General features: G+C 35.1%; 1 protein-coding gene and 1 pseudogene across 1 annotated transcript; one reads left to right on the forward strand and one right to left on the reverse strand.

Annotated features, from left to right (window-relative positions):
• Positions 1 to 5,912, reverse strand: part of LOC132061417 (cytochrome P450 89A2-like) — a 27,086-nt pseudogene extending 21,174 nt beyond the window's left edge.
• Positions 4,266 to 8,503, forward strand: LOC132059863 (6-phosphogluconate dehydrogenase, decarboxylating 2-like). Its single transcript, XM_059452703.1, has 2 exons — positions 4,266 to 4,381; positions 6,799 to 8,503. The coding sequence occupies exon 2, from the start codon at positions 6,808 to 6,810 to the stop codon at positions 8,263 to 8,265; it is 1,458 nt and encodes a 485-aa protein (XP_059308686.1). The 5' UTR covers positions 4,266 to 4,381; positions 6,799 to 6,807; the 3' UTR covers positions 8,266 to 8,503.
• The last annotated feature ends 1,099 nt before the right edge of the window (positions 8,504 to 9,602 follow it).

The raw sequence follows: 9,602 nt of genomic DNA on the forward strand, positions 1-9,602 counted from the left end.
TTGGTCGAAGAATAAAATATTAGCCTCACCTAACATTTGGAGGTCATAGTTGACTGTCTTTTCCACCTAACAAACCACCCACCCACCCACTTACTAACAATTGGCCATTTTGTGAAAGTTGCAATCACATTAGGGCTCTTTTCTGGTATGTTCCATAATAATATTCGATGCACTGTTAATAGGAAGTACTCCCTTCAATATTTTGATAGTATTTGAAATTAGATCCCTGAGGAAGTGCAAATTTCAGAAGATGATGCATTTCATATATATGTCATACTACCTATGGATATGATGTTAAGGAATTTGATTTGGTTAGGATGAAGTAATTATTCACCTACACACATTTTTAGCATCTAATCTAATTTGATTATTTGAGATTTTAGTTACAATTTAATAGTTACCAATTCACCAACTCCAGTCTCCAAGAATGTAAAGAAAAAAGGTGGCGTTTGGTTAAAATAATTGAAAAAACGTGTTCCATCAAATTCCACCAAAAAAAGGTTTTGAGTTTTAAGTTTTAGGTGGTACAAGGCTGTTGCAACGACTATTGTTATGCCTCGATTCAAACCAGTTGAGGTCGTTCTATAAATTTCTCCAATTCTATTAGTGGGAAAATGTTAAATTAGCTCATGAACTTTGTAAAATATTCAAATTTGCCTTTTATTAATTATCTGTTGTCGCTACAAAAAATGAAAAAGATTTGCCCTCATTAATTAACGATAAAAGTTTTCACAAATGAGATTTTTTTACAAAAGTATACTTTAAAAAGTTAAATTTTGAGATAATTACACTGTGTATCAATTAGCGTAACAATGCTACCAAAATTGACCCAGCCTCCTCTCTCTCTGTGTGTGTGTGTGTCTCTCTCTCTCTCTCGCGCGCCGCTTCCTGTCTCTCGAGCCGCTCCCCCTCCTCCGCCGGCGAAGAACAGTCGGTGTTGCGATGAATTTCTCGCTCTCTCAGATTTGGTGGTGGTGAGCGACCCACTTGTCTCTCTCAAATCTAATGTGGCTAGTGGTTTTCGACTCCTCCTCCTCCTCTCTCTCTCTCTCTCTCTCTCAGATCTAGTGTGGCTGGTGGTCACCGGAGCTCCTCCGCAACTGCTGCTCCACCGGTTCCTCCTCCTCTCTCTCGCTCTTGCTCTCTCAAATCTGGTGTGGCTGGTGGTCGTCGGAGTTCCTCCGTTGTTGTTGCCGTCGTTAGTGGTGTTGGAGTTCGCTAGAAAACGAAACTCCGACGATGACCGGTGGCTGTTGCTGCTCCGTCATTGGTGGTGTTAGTGTTTGTATAATAGTGTATAATATCGTATATGGGTATATGAGTTATAATATTGTATATGGGTGTATATGGGTTATAATGTTGTATAATATTGTATGTGGGTGTTTATGTATATAGGCGTATAAATGTGTATACACCTTCAAACACCTATATACATAATGTACTTGTCTTTTGTATATAAGTGTATAGTACTGTACAAAAGTGTTTTTTGGGTTAAAGCTTTGCAATGTAAGTTTTGAGCTATTTTTTGCAATGTAAGTAAGCAAATTGTATACTTATGAAATTTCCCTTAAATTTTCCCTTGACCTGTGTGAAATAGTTCGAATTTTTCCTTCAACTTTGCGAAATAGTCTAGAATCTAGATTTGACCACCATTTTTCTCATTCATCATTCCTCATCCCTCCAAAACGACCATTACCAAAACAATTGATTTTCTCCACTCTAAAACATACCATTTGAAGATCGTTGTTACTCAACCACCTCTTTTCACTCGTAAGAAACTATAAGAAAAATCATCTTATTCAGACGATCTCTCTCCCACCTTCATATTTACCAATTCTACAATCACCATTTTACCTCCACTAAAAGACACCGTCCCTCAACCACTATAACCCCACCTTGACCGTCATAATATTGCTATAAATGATTTACGAGCTGAATTATATGTATATGGGTTTGTGTTAGCATTATGAGGTGGATGTGAAGTTTTACATTGCTATTGGTGATTTGTGAAGGATTGGTAATTTGTGCGAAAATTCAACTTAGTGGTGCAAATTTATCATTTTTGAGTTATGTTCTAGGCTTAATTAAGGCTTGAGGGCGGTCATTTGATCTTTTGGGGATAGAGACCTGACTATTGAAGGTTATAAGTGAACCATCGCCGGAATAGTGACCCTATTATTCAAAGTTTAGGGGAAAATCTGAATTATTTTCGCATAGTTTAGGGGAAAATTTATCGTTGTTTGAGTTACATTCTAGGCTTATTTAAGGATTGAGGGCGGTCATTTGGTCTTCAGGGGATAGAAACCTGACTATTGAAACTTTATAAGTGAACCATCGCCGGAACAGGAGTTAAAAACTTATATGATCACTCAATTGTGGGTAATTGGCCAACATAGTCACTCAACTTTGTTTTATCTTCCAAAAGTCACTCAACTTTGGGTAATTGGCCTCCATAGTCACTCAACTTTGGGTAAATGACCTCCGTAGTTATTTTAGCCGGAAATATAATTTTCGGTACATATTTAATGATGTGCCAGTTATAATTTTTTTTTAAACATCTTAAACATTAAAATCAATAATTAAATTTATTTATTAAGGATCTAAATCATCATAATTAGTGCATATTTTTAAAGTTTAGGATATTATTCATCACTAATGCATAAAAATAATAAACTTAGACAATATATCCCAAGTAATATTGCAAGGCATAAATTAAAAAAAAATTATCCTAAGAATATAAAATTCTATTAAATTAAACAAGTGACCCACTAAAACCAATTAGCAGGATTGTCAGCTATAATAATTGAAGTCAACAAAAAGTTACTGAAACAACACTGATAACAACCGTATAAGATTCTAGAGAATTGGAGAATTTTTTGTAGACTTCAGTTGTTATTGTTGACAATCTGGCTAATTGGATTTATTGGATCACTTGGTTAATTTGAAAGAATTCATATTCTTAGAATAATTTTTTAATTACTCCATCCGGATCAAAAAGAGTGTTCACTTAGCCTTTTTTTTCTTGGGTAAAAAAGAGTGTCCACTTATCAAATCAAGAAGAATTAATCTTATTTTTTCATATTTGTCCCTATTAAGTGTTATGTGATCAAATCCCAATATATATTTAATTAGGGGGAGTTTAGTCAAATTATCTATTTTTGTCTATGAGTTAGTATTTTCTTAAGGGGTGTTAGTATTTTCCTAAGGGGTGTGCCAATGGCTAAGTGAATACTCTTATTGATCCGGAGGGAGTGTTTTCCAGCACATGATTATGAAGGCCAATTACCAATGTTGAGTAACTATGGAGGCCAATTACAAAAAGTTGAGTGAATTTTGGAGGACAAAATAAAGCTGAGTGACTATAGAGACCAGACTCAAAGTTAAGTGACTTTTGAAAGATAAAACAAAGTTGAGTGATCGTATTAGCTTTTAACTCCCGAAACAGTGAACCTATTATTCAAAGTTTTGGGGGGAAACCTGAACTATTTCGCATAATTTAGGGACAAATTTGATCGCTTTTCTTGGAAATTCACATGATTAAAGCTTTTGCCATTAGTCAATAAAAGTAAATCTAGCTTATTTCAGTTACAACAAGAGTATATTTGTCCACAACGATTAACAAAGGGCAAATCTGGACTATTTCATAAAGTTCGATAAATTTGACTCCTTTCTCTTCTATTAGCGTCAATTAGTTTTATAGTCATTACAAATTTATTTTTATAAGAAATTTTATTTTTACACATAAAAATTATAGAAATAACACGCAAGAAATATTTCAGAGGATTAATTTTTTTTTGTTTCCAAAATAAATGAATATGTTCACCAATTTCCTTCTTCCATTCGGGTCAATTGCTATTTGAACCATTTTCATTCCAATATATTAAGGCGGCATGAAAAATCGTCAATTCTAAAAGAAAAATACTCCCTCTGTTCCAAGTTATATGATGTAGTTTGACTAGACATGTAGTTTAAGAAAGACTTTTGAATATCTTGTGGTATAAAAAAAGTCAAAAATATTTGTATGATTATAAATCACATCATTAAACATAAATAATAAAATTTAAATTAAATTACTGTCAAATAAAAAATATGTCATTCTTTTTTAAATTGACTAAAAAGAAAAGTGTGTCCGCTAAAACTGACTCATGCCGTTATTAAAAGGACCAATAAGGGAGTTTGAGAAAATGTTGAAAATCATCATTGTATATTCTTGAGAATACCATAAACAGCAGCCACCGCGTTTGGAAAAGAAGAGTTAGTCATTCTTGAATTTGAGGGTGAGTCCACACCATTCATTTGTATCTTTATTATTTATACTCATTTTTCTACAATTCTGATCTCATAGTTGTATTGCTTAACAACCCCATTTCAATTATTTGAAGTAAATCTCATAACTTTGTTGCTTTAAGCAAATCTTGGTGCTTGGTTGAGATTGTAAAAAGCGAGCGATTCTTGAATCAGTTTAATCTGTTAAAAAGGTTTGATCTTGAATGCCCACTTCATCATTTTTTTGCTGTTTCATTTACCTGAATTACATTTTTTCATATAAATTATATTGTCAAACTTGGTACTTGGTTGAGGTAGTGGTAGTTTTTTGTTGAATCAACTTAATCTGTCAAATGTATGATTCTCAATTTGTAATTGCTTAATCTGTTAAAGGTTTGATCTTGATAATCCAGTTCATAATATTTTTTGTTGTTTCATTACTTGAAGTAAAATTTCTTCATCTAAATTGTATGGTGAATCTTGGTACTTGGTTGAGGTAGTAGTAATAGCTTTTGTTGATTCTCATTTTGTGATTGTTTAGTGTTTGAATCATTTTAAATTTGTTAAAGATTTGATCTTGATAACTCAGTTCATAATTTTCTTTGATGTTTGATTTACTTGAAGCAAAATTTCTTCATCTAAACTATATAGAGAATCTTGGTTCTTGGTTGAGGTGGTAGTAGTAGTAGCTTTTTTGTTTAATCAGCTTAATTTGACAAATATATGGTCTTTATTTGTGATTGTTTGATGTTTGAATCAGTATAATCTGTTAAAGGTTTCATCTTTATTTGTGATTTTTAGTGTACGAGTCAGTTTAATCTGTTAAAGATTTGATCTTGATTACACAGTTCATAATTTTTTCGGTGTTTCATTTACTTGAAGTAAATTTCTTTCATCTAAATTATATGGTGAATCTTGGTACTTGGTTGAGGTAGTAGTAATAGCTTTTGTTGAATCAGCTTTATCTGGTAAAGGTATTATTTTTATTTGTGATTGTTTAGTGTTTAGGGTAGGCTGTCTACGTCACACCCAAGACCCTTGGGGTGCGACCCTTCCCTAGACCCTGCTGCTAACACGGGATGATTTGTGCACCGGGCTGCCCTATTTAGTGTTTGAATCAGTTTAATCTGTTAAAGAATTGATTTTCAGTTTTTGTGATTATTTAGTGTTTGATTGTGATCTGGCCTAAGTTCTTCGATTGTGCTATGAGTTGCTCATTGTGTTCCATTTGGGTATATTATGATTGAATTGTTTCAATTGCTGGTGGATTTATGGTACCTGTGATTTTTAATTCTTGGATCGCCTAGTTATAGTCCTTACTTTTCCCTTTTTTCCCCGTGTGTGACTTTTTGGGTACATGTTTTTGTTACTTCTTGTGCTTTTAGGTAAGAGTGTTTGGACCTTTACTTTTTATTTCATCAGATGAGGAACTTAGCGATTTACTTGGTTCTTTTGTTTGCAAGAATCACCCTTTCGTCTGCACGTTTTAGTATTTCATAATAATCTAATCTATTTCGTCCTATCTGCTGCTCGGTAAAGCAATTCAGACGCAATTTTCTACTTTTACTTCCCTAATCTTGTTAATAATGTGTTTGTTCAGTTTTTAAAAGTTGTGGCTCAAATACCTTCTTCTGGCCTGGTTTCATGTCTCAGCCTGATAATTTTTATGGTGTTAGCCAAAACATGATCCATTTTCTCAGATTTTGTGGTGATATTGACCTTCCTGAGTTCATTTAATATTTTCATAAATTGAGTCGGTTAATTAGTTTTGCCACTAAGTTCGTAAGTTTGGTCTACTTATAATTCAAGAAATTGTCTATACATTGGTTCTATAGCATTGAAGGTAAACCCTGTATGTGAGTTTGACATGGATAGTATCATTGAACTCTCTATTCTACTGCATTTGTTTTCAGTGTTTTTGTCTTCCTCCCATAGGTTGTCCTCTTGCAGTAAGAGAGTTGTATGTAAATCACTTGTATCGTTATTTTCTCATTTTCTCTGGTATCATTGCTGTTGCCTGCAAACGTGTCTTTTATAAAGTCATATTAAAGGAGTCTGAATTTCCATTTCCTTGAATTTTGTTTTTGTATTGATAAGCCAATAATGAAGGGACACCTCAATCTATTTCTAATAATAGACTTTTCAGTCATCAGATACCTTTACCTGACTTTGAATTGTGAGGACTGCTCGGAAAAATAATAGTCAGCAAATGTATAGGTTTTGTATATTAAGTATAAGTACACATACAATACACACATTGGATACATATAATATACATCAAAAGTGTATATGTTTTGTATGTTTTGGCTAGCAGCCATAATTAAATTCGGCCATGGGACAAAAATGAAAGAAGCTCTATCCTAAAACCAAATAACCGGTACAAATATTACAATTACATGGAATTCTTGCAGAATCTGCTTTTGAAAACTGCTAAGATGTGTTCTCTTTATTGCTACTCCGTTTCTCTTTGAACCTTTTTTGTTTTCATTTTATTGTAAGGGAAAAACGAATTCTCACATCTTCTTATAACAGGTAACCAACATGGCTAAACCGACAAGAATTGGTCTTGCTGGGCTTGCTGTTATGGGACAAAATCTTGCTCTCAACATTGCTGAGAAAGGATTTCCTATATCTGTTTACAACCGATCCACTTCAAAAGTTGACGAGACCGTTGAACGAGCTAAAAAGGAAGGAAACCTTCCTCTTTACGGCTTTCATGATCCAGAGTCGTTTGTTCTCTCTATCCAAAAGCCCCGTGTCATAATCATTCTTGTCAAGGCTGGAGCACCAGTTGATCAGACCATCAAAACCCTTTCGGCTTTCATGGAGAAAGGTGACTGTATCATCGATGGCGGCAATGAGTGGTACGAAAACACCGAGAGGAGAGAGAAAGAAATGGCAGGGTTAGGTCTTCTTTATCTCGGAATGGGAGTATCGGGTGGCGAAGAGGGGGCCCGCAACGGACCCTCAATGATGCCTGGAGGCTCTTTTGAAGCCTACAAGTACATAGAGGACATCTTACTAAAAGTTGCGGCTCAAGTTCCTGACAGTGGCCCTTGTGTTACGTATATTGGTAAAGGAGGCTCCGGGAATTTTGTTAAGATGATTCATAATGGAATTGAATATGGTGACATGCAGTTAATTGCAGAGGCTTATGATGTACTAAGATCTGTGGGAAAGCTCTCTAATGATGAACTACACCAAGTCTTCTCGGAGTGGAACAAAGGAGAGCTTTTGAGCTTCTTGATTGAAATAACTGCTGATATATTTGGAATCAAGGATGATAAAGCAGACGGGTATTTGGTAGACAAAGTTTTGGATAAAACCGGGATGAAAGGTACCGGTAAATGGACTGTTCAGCAAGCCGCTGAATTGTCAGTTGCTGCACCTACAATAGCTGCATCATTGGATTCAAGATTCCTTAGTGGGTTAAAAGACGAAAGGGTTCAAGCAGCCAAAGTATTTAAAGCTAGCGGGGTTAGTGAGGTGCTCGTTGAGCAATCCGTGGATAAGAAACAATTGATTGACGATGTGAGAAAGGCACTTTATGCATCCAAAATATGTAGCTATGCTCAGGGAATGAATTTGATAAGGGCAAAGAGCGTTGAAAAGGGATGGGACTTGAAGCTAGGGGAGCTTGCTAGGATTTGGAAGGGTGGTTGTATTATCCGTGCTATATTTTTGGATCGGATTAAGGGGGCTTATGACAGAAACCCGGATCTCGCTAACTTACTCGTGGATGAAGAGTTTGCAAAAGAGATGGTTGAACGGCAGTCTGCTTGGCGAAGAGTAGTCTGTCTAGCTATAAACTCGGGGATTAGCACACCGGGTATGTCTTCAAGTCTTGCTTACTTTGACTCGTACAGGAGGGAAAGTCTTCCTGCCAATTTAGTTCAAGCTCAGAGGGATTATTTCGGTGCTCATACTTATGAGAGGATTGATGTGCCGGGGTCTTTCCATACCGAGTGGTTCAAGATTGCCAAACAGTCGAAGAACTGAGGTCTTTTATTTGACCTAATTGAATAATGTTCTTGTTGTCATTGAATCGGAGGAGATTTACCTATGTTGTTAAGCCTATTTGTATTTGTAGGCCTTAGCGCCTTTTCCCGCATTTTATGTCATTTGAGTTACATACAATCATATACATTCAAAGCAAGTAGTTTTCCAAGTCCTTTCTTTTGAACTACTATGATGTGCATCTCTCATTTTCTTTTACTATTTAAGTCAAATTATCTTACTCCCTCATCTTACATTTTTCAAATGTTGTGCATGCTAGTATCAGATTCAGTTGAAATGTTCTGAGTATTACCTGAGAATCGTCATAGACCTGTTTGTGTCATCATAAATTCGAAACCGGAAAGATCTGTGTGTTGTAAATTTTCCCTGCGTTTCTATTAATAGGTAATTGACCTTTATATAATTTTCATAATACATAGTGAATGTCATTCTTCTGCAGCTAAGGATCCTTCAATTTTTTCGGATTTATAATGCGTCCTGTCTCATTTTCGTGAGTTCATCTGTTGTGAGCTGGTGTCAAATGTTTCAACTAACTCTCTTTTTTTCCCTTATCTCTATTCTTCACCCCCTTCCCCAACACGGCAAAAATTCATTTGAATCTATTAAAAAGCGCATTCTGTTCTCTCTTTACTTCCTTTACACATTTACAATACAGTGTTTTTTTTATCAGATGTCCCTGAAGGACCAATGCATTGGATTCAACCCTGAAGGGTTTTTTTTTTTTTTTCTTTCTTAAACTACATGACCAGATTCCAAGCAGTTGTCCATACTGAGATTTGTAATTCGTGATCCTAATTTTGGTTCTACTATTTTTGTGGAGCTTTCACATCTCTGTTTAACCTTTTTATGAGTTTTTACTTGGAATCTAAATTTAGAAAATTATCTATCTTTGGTTTCTTTGGACTCGTACTTTCTTCAGGTGAGTTCCGAGTATCACTTCAACAAGAATGGTTCTTAAGCATGAACTAATTTGCAAGTTGTTATTGATAACTTAATATCCAGATCTTGTCGTTATCTATTATGAATAGCTCTATTGATTTGACATATCTGGATCTTGTCCTTCAAGCATGCCTCTTGAGCATGAATTAATTTTCTATGTGTAATAGATATCTTAATATCCAGGTCTTGTAATAACTACTGTAGCATGTGATGGCTCTCTTGACGTCACCCTGAGAAACTCCAACCAATAGATGGTGCATGGAGCCTGAATGCAAATTTTTAAAGGCCTACATAAAACATGTTTGGATTGTCAATTTTTCATGTCTTTCAACGTAGGACGTTGTTCCTTTAAGAAATTCATCCATGATCAGGTCAGTTCT

This window comes from Lycium ferocissimum, chromosome 6 (genome assembly GCF_029784015.1).
Source record: "Lycium ferocissimum isolate CSIRO_LF1 chromosome 6, AGI_CSIRO_Lferr_CH_V1, whole genome shotgun sequence".
NCBI classification, from domain to species: domain Eukaryota; kingdom Viridiplantae; phylum Streptophyta; class Magnoliopsida; order Solanales; family Solanaceae; genus Lycium; species Lycium ferocissimum.